At 35.0% G+C, this 22,645-nt stretch overlaps 1 protein-coding gene across 4 annotated transcripts in view; it reads right to left on the bottom strand.

Annotated features, from left to right (window-relative positions):
• The window catches only part of TAFA5 (TAFA chemokine like family member 5), a 410,454-nt gene that overhangs the window by 176,516 nt on the left and 211,293 nt on the right, over positions 1-22,645 (bottom strand). For 2 of the 4 annotated variants that reach the window (XR_011148129.1, XM_069003863.1), the window contains exon 3: positions 5,610-5,759. Coding sequence is in view for 2 of the 4 variants with exons in the window: in XM_069003863.1 (XP_068859964.1) it covers positions 5,610-5,759 (150 nt within the window). In the remaining 2 variants the exon portion in view is untranslated. Of the gene's footprint in view, positions 1-2,904; positions 4,243-5,609; positions 5,760-11,068; positions 11,133-22,645 lie in introns of those variants that run through there. The other 2 variants (XR_011148130.1, XM_069003864.1) reach the window with 2 other exon arrangements.

The following is a 22,645-nucleotide window of genomic DNA, read 5'->3' as shown; positions in this document are numbered from 1 at the left end:
TTATAGTTCTCTTTTTGTCTTTTTTTTTGCTCCCTGCAATAAGATTCTTTAGAATGATGAAGCTCTCCAGTTATTAAGCAGTTTTGTTTGAAGTGCATGACCTAGGATTCTATTAATGATCAGTTCTGACTCCTACACCTCCCTATAGAGTCCTAGAGATAATGAGAAGAGCAAGGAATTATTGATTGAAACTAATGCGGCTTCCTTGTAGATCCTGAGTGTCTGTGTTAAACAAAATCAATCAATGGCAACTGAAAAGCATGTTAATCATAATGTATGAACAAATTATATCCACTAACATCCTATAGAAAACAAGATTGTTACAATGCTTGCAAAAGCAATTAAATATTACTAAAACTTTAAAAAGTAAAAAAAAACCAAACAAACAAACAAACAAAAAAAACCCCCACACTTTGATTTGTAACAAAAGTTGTCTGAACACTTTGAATTCAGTTATCTGAGATATAACTTGTCCAAATTTAAGATTTTTGGATATTGGGACTGATCTCCTGGCATTTCTCATAGCACTTTGTGGACATAAAAGTAACCAGTACTCAAATCCAGAGCATAAGAATCTTCTAATCACAGAATTCAGGTAAGCAAATTAATGATTGCCATCCTAATCTTCTCAAGCAAATAAACTAATTCTCTCTGTCTTGGGGGGACTTTATGATGTGTATCCCATATCTCTGCCCTGTGCCCAGAAATTGATTCTTGTGCCTTTCTATGTCTCTAAACTGAACCTGAGAGGGGGAAGGAAAAACTGAGCAAAACTTTTTCAAAGCAGTTTGCAGCTTGTTCAAGGTCACACAGAGATAGCGACTTTCTTTTCCCAGCTGCGGCAGGGGAGGGAGGCGGCACCCGGCTTGCAGCTGCCCAGTCAGCTTTTGGCCAGTTTCAGCTTCTTTGTCTCCGGAGAGAGACTGACAGTTGAAGTTTTTTCCCTTCCCTGGAATTTCGGATTGTCTCCCTTTTCTGCTGGACTGCTTCAACCTCAGTTGAAGTTGAGGACTTTCCACCGGGCACAGAGGGCCTGGCCCTGGGCTAAGCCCCAGCTCCGAGGAGACCAAAGGGAGGACTCTAACGCTTTCCCAGGTTTTTTCTCCACAGTGAGAGATTTTATTATTTAGCATTATTTTCCTTTTCCCATGTGTTTGTTAAAGAAATAGTTTTTATCTCCTTCACTTTCCTTCGAGGAAAATTTATTTTCCTGAACCTTGTGGGGGAGGGATGGTGACCTGCCTTCTCTCAGAGGATATATTTCTAAATTTGGCCAAACTGGAACACTCTCATACCACTTTTCCTCTCCTCAGCTGTTTCTATTTTCTGAACAAAATTGTGGTTTTATTTTTTACCTATAAATGTATATTGGACAGAAGTACAGGACTTATTGAACATTTAAAAGTTCACTGCACACTTCTCAGGATACTATACTTGTGTTCTAAGAAAGGCTTTGGCATAACAAATCTTATTGTCAGATATGTACAATTCTTGTGAAAGAACACAAATCATGGGTGCATCTGTACACAAACTTTTATCAAAGACTTTTCATCACTTACTTTAAAACAAATTAAATTAGCAAAAGCACTGTACAAAACCAAACAGTAATTGTTATCTTCCAATCTCTCACTGGTTCCAGCTTAAAAACTGATGAAGCTTAACTGACACACAGGGAAATTACTCTGGTGATAAACCAGATGCTATGTTGAAATAAAATATCTTATCAAACTAATGCAACTGAGGTCATTGCTACGGAATTTGATCTCAAAAGTGGGACTGGGAACACTAGTTGCAAATAAAAAACAATGTAATGAAAAGTGCAGGCAAACCACTGTCATAATATCACAAACCCTACATTCATGAATAAAAATTACATCATAGCCAAACATACCAAATATACATTATGACTCTGTGGGTGTAGAAATAAAGCAATCAACACTAAATCAAGCTTTAAATCAGGGTGAATATCGATGCCATTTTTTCAGAATACATTAGCAATCTGCCATAGTTAAAGATTGCTAGAAAAAAATACAAAGTAAATCAGCTGTCTCCATCACACGGAAATATTTCAAGAAAATCTCTCTTCTTCATGTTCTGCTCAGACCAAGTCCTAGACACTGTATTTCCATTTCTAAGAATTCCAGTTTTATCTATCTGACATTCACTGTCTTTCCTTTCTTAGGAAAAGACCTTAGGTGATGCAGCAGTGGAAAGCAGAGTGGATTTTGATAATCAACTCAGGACTTACTCTAAGAGCTATGTTGACAAGTGCAATCTCAGGCAATGTTTGTAAGGTTTAAGAGCCCTTAAATTACCTACTCCTTTTGCTGCAAGAATTGACACTTGGATTTCAAAGCTCCAGGAAATACACTACACAACTGAATATATTCTAAGGTACTTCTCTCCATTAAGCATTGTACAAATGGTAGTCAGGTACAACAGAATGCATTTTAAGGTTGCAAAATTTACCAGCTTTGATACTGAATTCTTAAACCACTCGCTTGCCAGAAGCTGCAACAAAACCGTTAGCTAATATTTTCTCACTAGTAGGTTACACTAGCAGGTCACACTTATTATGCATGCTTCCTTCACAAATGACTTTGCATTAAAGGCCTGCGGTCTACCTTCACTTTAGAAATAATCTTTTTAAAATCAAGAATATATAAAGAATAAAACTAAAAGAACTAAATTTTTGAGGGTTTTTTTTTCTTTTTGATAACAGAAATGAAATGTCAAATAGCAGTTATATTCTTAACATCAATTATAATATAAATAAAGAAAAATTTGCAGAAGTACATTCTACATCCTATTTAAGCAAGCTCAGAGAAGGATTTGTTTGTTTGAAAAATGGGATTCTTTATTGTAAAAAAACCCAAAACAAAACAGCAATTATGTTTGGTTGTTACATTCCTGAACCAGCAGTGTTTGACTTAATATTGGAGACAAAACCAGCTTTCTCATACATAATTTTATGTAGTGTTCATGTCATGTTCAGAATAAAGCATTAAGCAGTTGTGTTTGAAAAAAATTATTCTAGAAATGTGTATAAAAATATGGAAGAATTCAGTGTGTATATTCTTTAAACTATGAACCTGCTAAATTCACAGATGGATACTTGTCAATCAGTGGCCCATTTATCTGCCAGCTTTACTCACAAGCAGATTAGAGACAAGATAAAGTACTTGTTTATTCTTTCCTGTGTAATGGTGTTGATGGTAGGTAAATTATTTTTTTTAACTTCATTCATGACAAAAACCTACAGATCAAAGGTTTGACTTTTGCCTTCATTTTAGTCTGGAAACTTGATATGCAGTTCTAGGTATTTATTAACATTTTTGAGCTCTGATTACAAAACATCCCTGACAGTGTTGAGGAAAATAAAGTAGCATGTCCTGCATATCTTGTAGGGCTCAACATCCTAATTATAAACATTTCACAGAATAATGAAGAACCACATTATTAGATCTTAATATGTCACAGAATCAAAGAGTACCAGATTGGAAGGGGACCTCAAGGATCATCTGGTCCAACCTTTTTGAGCAAAACACCAGTCTAGACAAAATGGCCCAGCACCCTGTCCAACTGGATCTTAAGTGTACAATACTGGAGAATCCACCAGTTCCCTGGGGTATTTCAATGGCTGATTCTTCTCATTTTGAAAAATTATTGTTTTGTGTCTAATTGGAATATCCCCATGAGTAACATGTATGCATTATCTTTTCCATGTGACTCCTTGTCAGCCTTAAATAAAGTATTTGGACACAAATGTTAAATGGAAGCTCTATTTTTCAACTAATGAACTTCCCACTTACTTTTCAAACGTGAAGTACTACATAAAGAACCTTCTCTGACTACATGATCTCTAACCATGGATCCTGTCATTCAGTTCTCTCTTTTCATAAAATGATACTCAAGCACAATGAAAGTACAAGCAGAATTTGAAACAGACTTTCCTCATGATTTTCCCTGAAAAAATAAGTAAAGAAAGAAAAAAAATTTTCAAATATCAAATTAACTCAAAGCTTCCACATTTGGAAAACAAGCTAATGTAGTAATTGAAGGATGAGGTGCAGTCATGTCTTCTCAATGGCATGTACATTCCAGCTATCCAAATTCCATCTTCAGACACTCACAGATGTATTAAGGCAAGGCAGACAAAGTGCTTAACAGAGAGTGATACACTTGACTTATCTTAGGCACTTAGGATAAGATAAATTACTCTGAGAAGGTGCCTTTTGCTCTCTGTTGGGTATAAAGAAAAACTGGAGTTACTAACAGCTACCTTCGGATACCCAAGTTACAGCAAATCAATCTAACCATAGGCCAAAACTGACCGAGGAAAAATTATGTTTTGTTCCCATCAGCTGGTGCAAAACTCTTTTTTCCTACCTTAGAACTTTGTTGTTTTAAAGTGGCAAACTTATGTTGAATTTTTTAATTGGTAGTAAGCATTTCTCCTAAAGTTACAACTATAAATGATGCAATAAAATCATTCCTTTCTTAAGCAATTAAATCTTATGATCTTACAACAAAACAGGAAAGCAGAATTGTTGGGTATAGTATTATATTATGAAAGAGACAGCTAAGAAACTGTCTTAGAGAGTACTAAAAACAGTGAAAGAAAAATGCGAAAATAGAATGTGCATGATGTTCTATATTTAGCTTTGTGGGTTGGCTCTGAAATCTCCTTTGAGCTGTCTTCTTTGATAATCACTGGTAAGACCAAATTCTGAGGCAACAGGAGGGTGTTCTCCACAATATTTTTATCTGAGGACTCAAACCAGCCAGTATTCAAAGCCAATCCATGAATTTATTATAGTTCTATACAAAAGCATCTTTCTTTTTTTTTTCACTTTTGTTAATGGAGACTAGATAAAAACATATCGTTTTACATCATTATTTTCAATATGTCTCCAATTTCATTTTTAATATGAATGCTTGCTAAAAGCCTTGCAAGGCAGACCTGTCTTGAAGACTGTCCCACTGTTAATGTAAAAGAGAATTCCATTTGTCTCAAAAAATTATTTCAAAGAGAAACATTTTCAGACTTCCCTGTATGTGAGCAGTTTTCCAGCTACATGCTATCAATGCATCTGCAGTGAATCATACAGAATATAATTTTAAAGAGAGAAGAAATACTGGACATGTGAGGTACATTCAGACACTGTATTCCAAATATAGCATCAGTGTTTTCTTCAACACCATTAAATATAACACAGGAGCAGTCACATTAGCCTCCCAGTGGCATAAGACCTTTGAGGCTTGTTTGCTGCATTTTTTTAATGTTTTAAGGAATAAAAACTAGGGAAAAAAGAATGCCATTTCACTGCTGATTTTATCATCAGATGCAGAATAAATAACAGTACCATGCCCTTAAGATTCAACTGCATATCAAGCTAAAACAAAAGTAAAATTTCCAATTAAAAAAATGTAATTGAAATAGCTATACTATTAGTCAGTATTACCCTTTGGGTGAATTTCAATGCTATTGCCATTGGTAGTTGGGACAACATGAAAATTTCTTCTGTAGACTGCTTTTGCTTTGTTTTTTTTATGAGACAGCACTCTTGAATTGGCAGAAACTGATTGAATAGATTTTTGTTTCTTACCATCAACACACGCTGGCCTTGCTCTTGTTGTACCGGCAATCTGTCCTTTTTTACATGCACAGCGAGCTGTTTGTCGGGCTATAGTCCTTCGGGGCTGACTGCTATCTCTGTCCAAAGTAACAATCTCACATGTACCTGCAGCCAGTTGACCTGGAAAAAAACCAGCAACAGGTACCAGAGTCACTGAATGCACTACAGGCAATCTATTACAGCCGAACAGAGTCACGGCCCCAAGTCACAGCAGACACTCCACAACAAATGGGCAGCCAGCTGATGGATATAATAAAGCTGAGATGACATACAATTTTTCTTTGTGGTGGACATATGAAAACCCTGCAAACTGGTTCTGTCAGAAAATGATTATTGTTCCATAACAGCCAATGAGTTGAGGTTACACAAGGTTACTTTTACTTATGTTGGCTAAGTAAAGGAACAATACTTTACGGTAATGAAATTCAAATGGTATGCTCTTTACATACTTTCAGAAAAGAAATTTTAAAGTATATGGCAAATAAAAACTTCCCCAAATTTCCAGGTGTACAATGAAGTCTTAACTGCTTTGTGTGTTTGTTTTGAAGGAAAAAGTCTTACAAAGCATGTCCATGTTTGCCAAACTGTCAGTCCTTTGGCTCTTGCTTCATCTAAACTGAAAGTTAATTAATTATCTACCTGACTCATATTTGATGTAGCATTTATTTAATTTTTTTTATTTTACTAAATTTACTATGCAACTGTCAAATGGCTTAAATGACAACACACCCTTAGTTCAGTAATTACTTATTTTTGTTGAATTTTCCAATATGGGTAGCTTTTCCTAAACAATAAAGAAATTCACAACACCTAATTCTGAATTTTCACTATGCTATGAGAGGCAAACAAAAAGTTAAAAAAAATTATTTTAGGAAGAGCATTAGTCTGAAGTTAATGTTCAACTTTTAAAGCAATGCACTTCCTCTGGTACAACCAATAGTAGGCACTTATAAACATATGTATTACGTTCACAACTGTGAACACTATCACCGCAGTGATAGATTTATGAGCTATGGTCAGTCCTGTGTTTCTACTCTTTTCCACCCAGTCTGTTAATACAAACATCTTAAAATAAACATATTGATTAGAGGACTTCATTATATGCTGCTTTTTTTCGTTGTTCGCTCAAAAATACTGGATTAGAATGCAGAGGTTTAGCAAGAATGATAGTGGCACATAATTTTCTAGAAAACGACAAGGGAGATCCAGCTACACTCAAACATGTTGAACTGAAAAATATAAAAAAACCCCACTATTTTTTTGCCCTGGTGCTAATATATTTCATTCTGGGTTGTAAGAGATGTATTGCTCCTAAGGAATATAGCTGTCTTGGTAGATCATGTGAAAAAAAAGATAATCAGAGGTGTATTTAGATCCTGATGCCTTAGGCCACAAAAACTGAAAGCATAAGTATGACACATGTAAATGTATGGGTTACTACACTCTCCACTATCCATGAGTATCTATACTATTATTTCTTTCATTAAAAGATATGATAAATCTTATAATCTAGGTGAATAATTATATAAAATTCTATTTCAGAGAAAAGGAACCAGATTTACAGCACAGTGAAAGCAAATAATGACTATACTCAGAGAAAAAAAAAAAACAATGAAGCCTTCTATCAAGGTAATTTGCAAAGGCAAAGAGCTTTCCCGGGACTGCAAGCAGTGAGTATCAATAAGAATACCTAATGGTATTTTCTGCTTTTGGACCTGTACAATTTTAGTTCTGCATTGGTTCATTTTGATCCAGCTGGGCTATTTGGTTTTTTTTCATAATTATTTTGTTCAGAAATGATAATTTCTTGCAGGCATAGTGACTGTATTTTCTTTATGAATTTTGAAAACTACACAAGAGTTATTGCTATACACGGACATTTTGTCTGTTGCCTTTCTTTTTTCTATAGCTGAAGAAAATTGCAAGTTACTGTAGAGCTACAGGAGCTCTTATATATATGACGTAAATATTTTCTCCTGGTTGTGTCACAGGCTGCAAAGATTGTAAGCATATTGAGTACTGCAGCACAGAGTACATCCTCTGTTACTTGGCGTTAGATGGCTGAAAAGCATGAAAAGTATTAGTTAAGGTTATGGAAGGCCATCTCCAGAGAGATAGTCATCCTGGTGTAAAACACGTCTTCTCTGTCTTTCATTAGGGAGAGGGTAACTCTGCAGGAGTACCTCACTTAGATGACATGTGTGCTCCTCTGGCTTTTTAACAATTTAATCTAGAAACATAAGGTACTACATGGAATAATGCCACTAAATGAATATGCTTCTTGGAAGTACTGAATTGCAAAAATTAGGATACCTTTCATTTTCAGGGAAGTTAACACAGTGACCTCTTTCAAAGATATTAATGAAAAAAGGCTGTTCATCAGTAAGCCTCTGAACATGCTCCACTTCACTCCTAAACCCAGAGAAGAAATCTCAAGGCAGCAATAGGTGGAGTGTCACTGGAGCTTTTCCAGTTGAGAGATTAAGAGGTACAGTCCATGAACAGTCATAAAGGCTCCATACTTTCATTATATTTTCTTTATGTTCTTGCAGCACACAAAGCAATTCACCACCCTTCAACCTGAACAAAATAATCTTGGTGGAAAAAAAAGACAAGCATCATTAAAGAACAGAGTCGTTCTAGCCTTATCTAAAAGTTTTTTTCTAAGAAAATTTTGGGTTTCATTATTTTATGAACCAAGCATGAAGATTATTTCAGAAGTACGATAATACAATTTTCCAAGTTAAATGGTAGATATTTCTTTGTTGTGGGTACATTATATATATGTAAATATTTTTTAATATTTATTTTATAATTTTAATCCAGTAATTAAGACCTCAGTGGCAATTTATTTGATTTTGTGTTGCCACCATCTGATTCCTAAGCAGAGAAAAGTTTCAGGTTCTTTAATTCTCTGCTATAATGTTGCACTGCATTCTTAAAATGCCAGTTGACCTCTCCCCTCTCTCTCCCACCACAAACACAAATGCTTCTATATGGAATTATTTCAGGAAAAGGGAAAAAACACAGTATTCTGAATTAAAAATTCAAGTCAAAGTAAATAAAAATCAAAAAATTGCCCAGCTGCTAAAATTTTAAATAAAACAGGATTGGGCTTTTGGCTTGTATCTTGGATTAGCTACTGTATACAGCACTTCTTTTGCTTTTTTTCTAAATGAAGTCCAATTATGATCAGTCCTCAAACTGCTCTTTGTGAGACTTTCATGAAGTGTGTTGGACTCAGTAAGTATAGGTACATATATTTACCAAATATGCGGGAAGTATCTCAAGGTAAAACGAGCATATTTTTAATAGATCTTTAGTACTTGCATTCTTGAAATGAAAGAATTTGTTATTGAAAAGTTTAAAAGCAAATGGCATTTTTCATGCTTATTACTAAGACTCCTCTGTCAACTATATGTCATTGTTAAAAGAACAAAGATTTTGAAAAATCTATACTTTCTGCAGTAGGCAAAAGCCTTAACTAGTAAATATATTTGTATTACATGGAGGGTACTTGGGATAATATTTAATTTTCTGTGGCTAAAAATATTTCTGTTCTCCAATAGGAAATAAAAATCTATATAATCCACATTAACTACAGCAACCAAGTTACAGACTCTGTTTTTAAATTTATGCTTAAAGTAAAGCAGAAGACTTTACCTAGAATTCATTTAAAGAAATAAAATCAAATTATCAACTAATGGAATCTGGGGGTACAATGAAAGTAAGGCTTGATCTAAATATACAGATTTTTCCAGGGGTTTAGATTTCATGCTCATCCAGAAAACCTACTCGTGATGTGTACATGCAGTCTTATATTATATATCCAGTGAACAATTTTTCCATGCATCACCAATTTGATGCCTAGCAACACAAGCTCTTTTAGTTCAAAATGCATTAAGTTAGATGGTATTAAAATTCTTGGCTAGATTCAGATATGCTTTTGTCAGTGAACACAATGCAGGAGTTGTTTCAAAATCAGATCATAGGAATACATTCAGTAGTTTTCTATTACAATATTGAAGTCTTTCTGACAACAGAGCCATGCCAACTCCTGAGCAGAGCTGAGGATCAACAATTCCTACTGAAATAAGGGGAAACTGAAGTACTTATTGTCACTCATTATCTGCAGTTTGATATTACCTGAGTAACAAATATTTAAACATAATTCAATTTAAAATATAAAAAGCATATGTTTAAGTGTAATTTCAATTTTTTTTGTCACAAATCCTTCCTCAAAGACAACGTTCTGAAAGATGCGTTACACTGAGCATGATACAATTCCAGACAGTCCAATTACCTTTTCTTTTTCAAATTTAGTTCATAATGAGGGAGATTACATCAAGGAACTGGTTTGTCTCAAAGAACCACACTCACATTTAAGCTAAAATAGTAAAATTTGTGGAAATCCAACTAGCACAAATAAGAGAGAACAATTCCCACAAAGATTCTGGAAAAAAAAAAGTATTTAAAATAAAGTAACAGAGCAGAATTGGCTCAGCCAGTATGGAGAAAAGTTTTTCAAATTAATCAGCACAATTTGAGAATAACTATCAAATAAGAACATTGTTTCAATTGTTAACTTATATGATACAAGGACATTTCAATTTTTCAATAGAATATGTTCAAGGAAGTACACTATTTCCCTTTCCTCTTCTCAAAGTCAATGACATTAAAAGCATTTGTTTCCAAGATATTTCATATATCATTTAGACTTTATATCTTTTTATTGAAACAAATGTTGTGGCTATTTAAGCAACAAAACTACACAAAACAAGTCTTCATGCCAGTAAAGATAGGTAACATCTTTAAAATAGTCTTCAACAGTTTTTCCTGAGGGTATGATTATGCTGTGAGTACAAGACAGGACCAATGTCACTGAAACAAAAGCTAACTAATTTGGATAATCCTTATCTGTTGGTGTAACCCACAGGTGCCCAGTATAGTAAAAGCAGTACAATTTTCTCAGAAGTTTCCTTACATTTACTTCATTACAGGTTCAGAGCCATATTTGATGAGAGTCAACATTACAACATGACCTTTGTAGCTTCTCAATCTTAAAAGAAGTGATTTTGAATTTTAGTAGTATTAGAGAAGAATATTGGCCTTAAAAGGTGTGGCTTGAGTGCCCATTTTATGAAGGAAAACTCACTGTAAAACTTAATTAGGTAAAAATTATCAATAATGAGAAAAATATGATTAATGCCTTCTCCTTTAAATACTTTAAATATTTTTCAGAGTTCCACTGCAATGAAACAGTACATTATGTCCCCCTAGTAATTACTAATCTTACTGCAATTTTCAGACTACCACTTAGCCATCTCAAGCACATAAACAGCACAGACATTAGAAGGATAGGAAGGAAAATAGTTTTCAGCTCTTCCATTCTGAAGTAAGCAGTAAATTTTAATTAAGATAGATCCTACTCTTCTAAGTAGTTGCACAGGAAAGAAAATGAAGTCTGTGGAGATTCAAGATACATTCAGGACCCATTTGGAGCTTTCATTTTCTACAAGATAAGAGTAATGCCCTAACTTATTGCACCTGATACTGCTATTGCATGTAATTGCTTAATGTTTTGTTGTATAATTAAGAATAATTTCCCCTATATCTGACTATTATAAACACAAGAGAAAGAAAAATAAATTTAAAACCGAATTTAGTAAAAACAAACTGCAAGATTTCATATTACAAATGCAATTCTCAATAAGAATTGGTACACAAAGGGGAATTCCAGACCAGAAAAAGCTCAAAAATAAAGGATGTATGAATAAATGTGGAAGTAAGTCATTTGTACATAGAAACCTAGTTCTAACTAATTTTTCCTCCTTTATTACTTTAAAAAGTAATTCATACTGAGTGTGTAGAAATGACAAGGTGTTTGAGTCCTTTTTTTTAAAGTAATTTCTGCCTCTGTGTAAGTCAGTGTGAACTCAGCTCCACATAGCTCCTCCAAGGAGGACCTGCAGCTCCGAGGGCCTCCTGTTCACTTGTCTTCATGAAGGGTTAGTTAATTGCTTCTGGAGGCCTCAATTGGTTACAGAAAGGAAATAAGTGTAGGAATTCAGGATTGAACAAAGCTTTGCTTATTTGCATAAGTCAGGAAGTGGCTCTTATTCTATTACTTTCCTAAAAATATTAAAAGAGATTTAAAAAAAAAGAAAAAAAAAAAACAAAAAAAAAACCAGAAAAAAAGAAGGAAAAAGAAAATTTAAAAAAAAAAAAAAAAGAAGAAGAAAAAGTAAGAAAAAAATTATTTCTATGTCTTTACCAGCCTCTACATGTAAAATAAACCTAGTCTGCTTATAAAACAAACAGAACAGCCATAGGGGAAAAAACGTTATTGAAGGGATGCTGATATTCCTCTTGAGAAAGACAGGAATAAAAAGCACAGGTTTGTCTAAAAAGCTACTGACATTTGTTGGAGCCAGAAGCTGTATGTCGGGAAGGAACAAGTCTGTTGTGTTAGCAAAATATGTCACTGCAGGGAGCATGAAATCATTTTGAAAGAACATGCAGATAAAGTCATATATCAGAAGTAGATATAATGTAGCAGCTCAGGTAAACAGTTTTTAACTTCTCAGGCTTTCCTTTGTACTGTCCAACCACTATCCTAGGATTAGCTGTTTGTTATTCTAAAAGGACTTGAAAACTATTTACAAATGAAACACAGCCTTTAAAAAGTCATTATACAACTGACCATCCTGCTTGTATCAAGATATGGACTGCAAGATTTGGGGTTCAACAGCAGATTTTGGATAAAATTTGGTCCAGTACGGGTCATGCAGGAAAGAATTAACATACTGAAATTTTGTTTTGTTGAATCCTGTTGATATGTCTCAGTCCTTAAACTGCAGAAATAATAACCCCAAAGTCTAATTACCATCCAGCAGCAGCTAAGTTATACGCTATGCAACAAGAACTGTGTCATTACTCCGTGCCTGTAGCAGGTTTCAAAGCCTGGAGGCCAAAGTAGGCAGCTTAAGACAGCAACTACCTAACACTATCCAGCCTTGTTAACATGCCATATGCTAACTCATACCTATTTATGAATAAGAAATTCAAATTATGAAAATTTTCTTTCATTTTTGTAGGAAAAATATGATCACACTAAATAGCCTACTGTCCTGTTAGAGTATCTAAATAATTTCTTTAAAATAAGGCTGTTTATTTTCTCTACTGCCTGTAACACTAATCTTCCCTCTTCACAAAAGACTATGACAAAAAAACCCTAAAACATTTTCTTTCTAGTAATGGCACTGTAATGCAGTTGGGTTTTTTTTGGTAATCTAGATGGCAGGCTTACCCTGAAGTCACTAGATAGCAGAGAAAATGTTCTAGTAGCTAGGGCAATTATTTTGACATCTTTTTTGTTTACAGAAAAAGTCCATAAACATTCTCCATTTAAAATAAAGTCTCTCAAGACTTTGTTATGCTGTACTTGCTGCAAACATATAGGTACAACAGCTCACACATAACCACAGGGAAATATAAACTTAGTAACACAGCAAAAGTAAACACTGAAAAAAAAAAAGGAAGCTCTGAAGCAAAACAGTATCCATATCCAAGAAGGAAACAAATTTCAAGAATTTTGATTGTCTTACTATACCTGAGAAGAAATATTCCCACTGAAAACTATATGACATTAATTAGAAGTATTATGGATGAATCCAAATCAGAGTCTCACGCTGAGAATCTTGAGCAGACAAAGGATCCTCAAGCCCAAAGCTTCAACAGGCAGAATTTGCATCTCTTGTAGTGTGCCTGCAGTGATCATAAAGGAAGTTTATGGTGCATATGCTCAACTAATCTGGATGCTAGCATGAGTGCTCAAATCAAGCACATCATCAGGACTGGAACAGAACAGCTAGTACCTTCTGTATCTGTTCTTTCTTCTTGCTTTGCTCTCAGTTTCATCACTGATTCCACAGGAGCAGTTCCTCCATGTTTAACACAGGGTGCACCTCATTCAGGTGCTATGCTGAACACATGGCTACATTCAGCACACAAGCCACACTACTGCAGGTACAGCACCAAGGTAAGAGTTTAAAAATACACATAGAGTATGCAAAAGAAATATATCCTTTCTGTTAGAATAATACCAAACTTCAGCACCAACCAGAAGACGTGAACTTGACAGGCTCCTTAACTGATGATTTTGAGTTATGGCTTTCGTTTTAAAGGTTTGTCTGAGAACAGAGTTTTACGCAAATGTGACAGAGAAGCATGAGTATGTCGGCTATTATTCTCAGATGTTCTGCAGACTTGGAGGAGTGATTTTCTATCTGGGCCAGCTTCACTGCTGCATTTTCCATTTTTATCTGTTTTGCTCAAAATGACTTATGAAACAGGTGCATGCTGAAATGAAAAGTTTTCATGGATAAAATCCATGATTTTTATATCCTTATTTCTAGTCCTCCAAGAAGATAACCATTTATGGGATAAGATTCTCTTCTGCACAACTCAGAGGAGGGTGTCAGAAAAAGAGGTTTTAAGTTGCTCATGTATCCAAGGCTACCCAAACAGTGAGAAGAGAACAAGGACAACAGTCATACCACCCACCTTTACCAATCAGTAAAGGGCTCGAGATTAGAGACGTACACAGCATCTCCTCCTGTGTCCCATTAACCAGGAACAATGCCTTCCATTTACACAACTAATTGTTCAAAAATTGCACACTCACAACTCCATTATTTCAACTATACAACATATAGAGGGGTTTCTGCTCAAAGGCCACCATGTAAGTTCAAATTAGATGTAGAATTAATCTTGTTACTGAAAACCTGAAAATATTTTAATTGTACAAATCCATTTTCTGCTGGACTCGGTGGCTGCAAAATAAACACAAATCTATCAACAGAAGCAAAAATTATGTGGTATGATATGTGTTCATACCATAGAAAGCAATGTCAAAAAGACTTTACACTGATGACCTTTTAAAAAGCTTTAAATGAACCTTTATTATTATTATTATTATTATTCCACCTATAACAAGATCCATCTTTTTATGTACTGCTTATCAGTTTTACTAGCTAATAAAAAGTTAAATTATGCCATCAACTTACCAATGAATGCCTAATAAATAATACTTCCTTAGTTCAAGGTCCTTAATAAAAAGGAACAAAAATGAGGCCTGACACCATTTTGCTCAGCATTTTGATGAACTAAATTTCCTACTACTCACGGTGTACCATCATGAAATATGTTTTCTAAGATGTAGAATAGACTGTGGTTAAGTTTTCTAAACACAAAAAAATATGTACTTGGATAATCTCATACACATATACATATACATACATTCTTCACAGAAGGATGTGTTGAAGAGCATGCAGAATGCATTGCTTCTCATATTGGCCATCAGATACAAGCAATTTGCTACAGTTCCTCACACAATACTATTTTACTAATAACACAGAGTGAATCACTAAGTCTGCTCTTTATCATACCATAGTCAATGGATGCAATATCTTTATTTTACAATATACAACTTTTAGTCAAACCCAGAGAAAAATTTCAAAGCAGAAACTACCTGTGTAAGAAGAACTCCCACTTATTTCTAAGGGAATGCCAAATGCAAAAAATAAAAGTCACGTCTGGGTCTGGTATTGGCTATATTTTGCATTGTTTATTCTCACCTGCCTGCTAGAACTTCAACACCACAATGATGACCGTAGACAACATTTCAGTGTTCTGATTGTGTCTGGTGGATGACACTAAGTTTTCCTCCTAAATTTGGGATTAAGTGCATCATAACCATTATAAACTATATTCCATCTTTTATCAGCTAAGACTCTAATAAGAAAAGCTAGGATGTGAAATTTGATCAGCTCCATGGGTTACACTGAAGTAGCACTGACCAGAATTTTCTGGTGCAGAGGACAAGAATAAAGCTGTCAAGGTAAAGAGCACAGAGCATAACTAGATGCTGCTCCTCAAACAGAGGAAAAGCTGAAGGAAAATTGTTAACATTATGGAGAAGCATTAACACTTTCTGCCTTCCTAATGGTGAATATATTTCAGTTGTTTAGATCAGTGATACTGATATTGTGTTTCTGTGGTGATGGTATGAAAGCAGGAGAAAGTATAAAACTCACCGAAAGGAGAATGATCCCACAGGGATGAGTAAAACAGCAGCAAAGCAAGATTTATTGAATGAATGTTTGCACTCACCAGATGTAATAAAACTTGAATGATGTCAAGCAACTAATGTACATATATGAGATATACATGGCCATGTTGACCACTTATGGCCTGCCCTTCTTATTTTAATTTTCCCAATGGCAATATAGAAACCTGAATGAAAACTGAGGGTAAGCTGATAGGAACCAGAACAGAAAAGCTAGCAACAAATATTTCATTAAAAAAGGGTTTCTGAAAGGCCATATAACCTTTGTCTAAATGCCTCAAATCCAAAATGTATTAGGTTCAAACAAAATAAAGTTATTTTAATTAAGTATAGGTAATCAGAATTTATACAGCAACAGCTAAAGGGAGAGTGATTATGACACTAAGACAAATCCAATCATTCAGACCAAAGACTGGGCAGGGTATCTCTACAGAAAATAGGCCAACACAAGCATGTATTACCTAGGGGGCAAGTAAGCGTGGTGAACTGAATGATTAATCACAGCTGTAACTACGCATCACATTATTTGTGTGTATGTTGATGCACACACGTGGATATTTCAGTCTGATGCTGGGGTGGATAACAGCAGAGGGACACAGCAGTTTTGTAATAAAGAGAACATCACAATCCCATATTAAGGAATGTATTAAAAAATGATTACATAGTCTTGGTTCTAAACAGGTATGGCAAACAAAAGACTAGGATTCAATTTCTGACATTGTCATATGTCTTCTGTACTAGCTAACCATTTTGCTCTTGTTAACAGGAGGATAGAACACTGTTTGCAGTGAAACTACACCATCAAACTCACAGTAGCCCAGAGCTGAAGCCATAAGAATGTGGTATTAATCAAAATTCAGTTCTTCTAATCTGCTGAAACCTAATGAATTAAAGAACTACAATCCTTCCCTACTCTTAAGTGAAAACAGTAGTACATTTTCTGTACAACATGAATCTTTTCACAATGACTAATCCCGTTCCCAATAAAATCAATGGAAGTCTTACCACTAACTACATGGACAAAAAAAATCAATGGTATAAAAGTCTCCACACTCCCAGCACCAGTCCTTTAACAAATTTGTATTGCATCTTAAATAACTGTCATTCTAACCAAGGACATACATCAAATGAATCCTTAAGCCAACTGAAAGCTCTGTTTTAAGAACCATTCACTTTGTATGACTTTGTATGTACCCCAAGCCATGGCAGCAGCTCGGAACAAAGGTGCCCTGAGATCAGGAGGTGGAGCTACATGTGAAACCAGAGGCACGCTTCTTCAGTGTTGCTCTTGGCTATGCACTGTATGACAACTCTACAGTCTCTCTGTTTTTCTCCGAGTAGATAACCTCCAGGCATCATTCCAACCTAAATCATTCTATGATTAAATGATGAAAATAATGTTCCAGAAGACACTAGTGTACGCTGCAGGTATAAATGAGTACACACGGTGTCTATACTCTTGTATGCATAGCTTCTTCCTTATGGCTGTTGACATTTTAGTCTTTAAAACACATTAGACACACCACATCTATTCTAGCAATTTCAAGTAGACAGTTTCTATTTTCTACTGTTTCCCAATTTCAGATACTAATATCAACAAAACTTCTCTGCTGATATGAGAGAAGCTTATTCCAAAGTCATTACATTTAATACCTGATTTCTGGTATCTTCAATCAAATGAAGCTGGTCACTGTTAGAGAAGCAAACACAGTAACAGATCCAAAGACTTAATAAGAGTAAGGTGTACAAATAACTGTTTCTGACAATGCTAAACTCCTTAAGAGAATATAGAACTACATGTATTAATGATATAAATATTGTATATATGTAGTATCTGTATGTATAATGCAGACTATAAATTGTGAATACCTAGAAATTGTAGGGGGATATTCCATACTGAAGAAATTTAGAAATGTACAGATCCAGATTTAGTCAGTCCAGATCCTTCTGTAGAACCTTCCCACCCCCCAGCAAATAGATACTTCCACACAGCTTGGTGTCATCCATGAATTTACACTCAATCCCATCACCCAGATCATCAATAAAGATATTGAACAGGGCTGGGCCCAACACTGATCCCTGGCAGACACCACTAGTGACAAGATGCCAACTGAATGCAACACCATTCACCACCACTCTCTGGGACTGGCCATCCAGACACTTCTTAACCCAGTAAAGGGACCACCTGTCCAAGATGTGAGCTATCAGCTTTTACAGAATGCCATAAAAAATGGTTCCCTTTTCCACTTTCATCTGATAGTCCTTCCTACTAATTATCCTTTTCACCAAGCCTAGCAGTAAAGACAAGAATAAAAGTCAAGACTGGATTGCTTGCTTAACCCTTCACATAAACTTATGCATTGTCAGGCAAAGGTTATAAAGCCTAGACACTCTCTCTCCTTCCTTTTAAAGATTACATAACTGATATCTTGTATCCTACACAGAGAGAGTTCCACAGTGGTTACTGAGATTGGATATATGTTCCTACACACATAAGTGCATGGCTATACACACAACCACAGATGCATGTCACACCCTATCCTGTCCTGGGATAAGCCATGTCTCAAGTTTTTTGCCTTCCTCTTATTAGAAAATCCACTTGTAATAGTTACTGCATGATCAGTATGTAACTGGGAAAGAAAAGAAAAAAAAAGAAACAGTAAAAAAGAGAAAACCCTCAAGCTGTCTAGGCAACCAATCCTTCCCACATTGCAAAAACTCTCAAGTAGACTTTCTTGGAGTTGGTGAAAAATTAGAATCTTTGCCAAAGTCCCTTGGTGACAAAGGAAGTGGATTTTGATATTTAAGCCCTAAACACAAATTAGAACCAGGAAAATATAAAAGAGAACACATCAATTTAATAATCTGATTACTTTTTACCTTCCATTTTTCCAGTCATGGGGCTGTATCTAGAGACAGTGTAAACATTTTGTATTGCCCAATACAAGAACCACAATAGAAGAGTGTAATTAGCCCTGGAAAGACATTCTTGAGGAAGTACTTTGATTTCAAAAGACTGTTGCAGTGATTGTCACCCCTGCTGTGCTTGGATTCTCTCTTGATGTGCATAAAGTGTGAATGTAGAATGCATTATTATGAAACGCACTCGTCCTTGCATTTGTGTGCTCATTGCTTTGCCATCTTGTGGTAACCAAAAATAGAAACCTACAGAGCAGCATATAATTCACACTAGAATAATGCTGCCATATCTTTTAATGAATTCTTCAGTGCATTTGCTGGAAATCTACAACTCAAACAATGTTCTGCATTTTGTCATTTATTTAACAAATGTGCAGTCATTTTCCTTTTAAGAGAGATCACTGAAAAATACAAACTTTAGTCTAAACATTAAAAATAATCACAAATATTAAATGATTTAATGATGCATGAATGACTTCCAAAGAATTTTATCAAAATACACTGTTTTTTAAAAGGAAATAAATTGATTCTATTCTCTCAGCACATATAAAAGCAATACCTGTATAAAAATTATCCAACTACAGGACAGTTTAATGTGTTATAAAGGAAATTGGATTTGAACTTCATAAACTAGTCAATAATTATTTATGAAACAAAGGCATTTCCTGGCTTTAGTTTGTGGTTTCTCCTTTAAATTACCATGTGAAGAAATGAATATAAAGCATCTACCCCTTCTAACTTTAACTTTTAAAAGAAGTAGCACATTTTTGAGTTAGTGGTCCCGAGAGAGAAGATGAGGCCTTCTGTTGCTAAGCAAGAGTTTGCAGTTATTTCAAGCTTTAGCTGAGTACAAGCAATAATCACTACTGCCTGAAATATATTGGAATGAAAGTACATGGGGCCATTCATGACACTTCATCAGCATGCAGGAGGCAAACAGAGTGACTGCAGTGATTGAATACAGGCTCAGAACTACTGGCTTTAATCTCCATCTCATTCATTCAGCCTTTACTTTTGGCACAGCTGTATGATAAACACTCTGACATTTCTTCCTTGCCCACCCTCCCTTGGAATCCCATGATTGCTGTGTGTATGTTTGTTATGTATTTAAGATCATCAGGTTTGTTTTTTCTTTCTTTATGGTTTTGGTTCCACCTCCCTTCTCCCCCATCCATCCCCTCCCCCACCCCTCCCAAAAAAAAAAAGAAAAAAAAAGCCCAATAAATGTTTGGGTATGGGTAATCGCCAGGCTTACAATTGTTACTATTAAAACACCATTATTTTGTTTCAGGGAAACTAAGTCATGTTCACTTTGCCTCTGCAGACATCTTAAATTAAAAAAAAAAAAAAAAAGCAGCTAAATTCCCAGTTAATACTAATTCTATTACCTTCATGTATAGGACATATAAATCAAATGTATATGTTTATAATAAAGTATAACTGACTTATAATGGCATTATATAGAATTTTAACATTACTGGTGCTAAAAAATTTCTGATGTTAAAGCATACAGTTCATTACTCAGTAATGGAGCTTTTGTTTGGTTTCTTTTCTGCTTGTTTGGGTTGGGTTTTTTGTGTTTTCTTTTATTTTTATTTTTTTGTTGAACATCACTTATTTTGACAAAAAGAGCTCATATGCACTTCCATATCACCTGTTCCTTGAATCTGACTTGGCTTTGCAGCGACTGAGTTCTAAGAGTTCTGAATACCTTAGGGCCTAATTGGTACTTCAACACCTTAGAGTGAAGTTAATGGAATTATATGTAAAGCCAGTAAGCACAAGCAACCTCTGCAACTGGTAAGCAACTGGTGTCAAAAAGACAATTCTATTTTATATTACTCCTCCTCATACTAAAATACCTAATAGTTTTGGGAAAATCTGCCTAGTCTCCTTTCAGAAGTCTGGCTGACTTCTTCTGCTCAGTATGCCAGACTCCTTGAATTCACAAGTCTGCCACACAAAACTATCACAGCTTTTCACTCATTTTTTACTGAAATTGATGTAGTTTGATCACTACAACAGCTGAAATTTAATCATAAAGATACTGTTATGACAAACAAGACACTGTAAAGAACCTACTTAATAGTCTCCACTACAAGATGGGAAAGTATTTGCAGTTTTTCTGACTGAAGGCATGTCGCCATTCCTTAATGTCCAGAGGTAAGTGGGATAGAGCTCTGCAGAGGATTGGCTCTAGAGTGCCTGTTACTGATATGAAGCTGCCATTTCTCTTACACTAAGTTTCTCTGCTAAAGAGTTACTGAGCAGAAAACATAAAGGAAATGAAGAAAGAGAGAGAGAAAAAAACCAAAAAAACACCTACACCGTTTTCATGCAACATTCAACACCATCTCTCTCAACTAAGAGCAATTGATACACTGCATTGAAACCTGGAGACAGCAAACAGATCACTGAGTGAAGGAGATAAAAAAGATGAACTCTGCACATTCCCAGGGAGATGCAGAAATATCCTTGGGATAGCTAAAATAAATATTTTAAATAAAAAATTATTTAGTTAACTACAATGCCACCTAAAGAATGGGACCTAAAATCCATCCCCAGAAAACAAGGCAAATTCTGCGTTGTACTTAAGTAGCAGCAAACAATCCAGCACCTTCCACTCCTAAGCACTCTTACCATACCATGCACTTTTAAGGATCAAGTTTCATTAGTTATTTACTTCAATCAGAAAAAAACAAACCTTTGAATATGAAAAAAATGTCCCATTGACTGTGAGGGATTAAAATCTTCTAAGCAGCAATGACAAAGGAACACAACACACAGTGAGACACACTAATTTTACTACCTGTATGTCATTATGGAAAAGGGAGTTAGGATGACTTTCTCTATGCTGAAGTGCAAATACATTGAATTGTCAGTCAAAGACTGATACCAATATATTTATTCAACACTTGCCTGCTGTAACTGTTCTATCTTTCCTGGAAACAGCCACTCACTAGTAGCAATCGGTCAGCAATATTGAATGATTTGACTATACCAGCTCACATTTTGATTTTTTTTATTATTTATTTAAAAAGAGGATGCCACTGTTACAAAAACACCATAAGTTCCAAAATCCACTTCAAAATGTTCATACTGGCTGCTTAGTTAAAATAATTTCTTCTTAATTAAAAACAACATGTTTCCTGCTAAGAAGCTTAATGTATTACCAAAAGGAAACAGAAGCAAACAAACACATAAAAAGCAAACAAAAGCAGAAAAAGCAAACCATAATTGTCCAACAGGGTGCACAATCTGATTTATTTACAACATCTATGAAAAGAAACCCATTCTGTTTGTGAGACATATATCTCCTAAAGTAACCCTTTTATCAACTGTTCTTATTTTTAATGTAGAAGTTATTCAGGATATATTTTAACTGGTGGGCTAATAGACTAAACAGACCATAGAAAAGGAAAGCTGACAAGTGATTGCAGGCAACATAGCAGCTTACTGGAAATATAAATGATGAATATCACAGGAGACATCATCAGTGCATTGTGACCTGCTTAAAAAAAAAAAGTCTTACTTTTTTTGATTCCAGAAAAGTTAGGTCTTCCTTTTAGCACCATCAGACAACGAGCCTGCTCTTTTTTTTTTTTTTTTTTTTTTTTTCTTCATCTTAGTTCTTTTCCTCATTAAATGTAGGGCAAGAGCAACCTTGCTTCCCAATGTCAGGATTTATGAATTCCCATTCACAGTGTCCAAAGATTTGCAAGACAACCATCCTGACCTTGGTTAAAAAGGAAATCACTCTGAATGAGTTTAATGAGGATTTGAGAAAATGTCCTTGGAGGTGTAGCTTGAATGAAAATGTAATAATGTCTATATTTTGCCTTGTACCTTATGAGGGGGCATGAAACAAATTTTAGTCAGCATTTTGCACTTGCTACTCTCAGTCTCACTAAAGCTGCTTAAACAAAGCTAATAGAAATTGGCCCAATGAGGCATTATT

Source organism: Aphelocoma coerulescens, chromosome 1A (assembly GCF_041296385.1).
Source record: "Aphelocoma coerulescens isolate FSJ_1873_10779 chromosome 1A, UR_Acoe_1.0, whole genome shotgun sequence".
Classification (NCBI taxonomy): Eukaryota; Metazoa; Chordata; class Aves; order Passeriformes; family Corvidae; genus Aphelocoma; species Aphelocoma coerulescens.
This window is presented reverse-complemented; position numbering and strand designations above follow the sequence as displayed.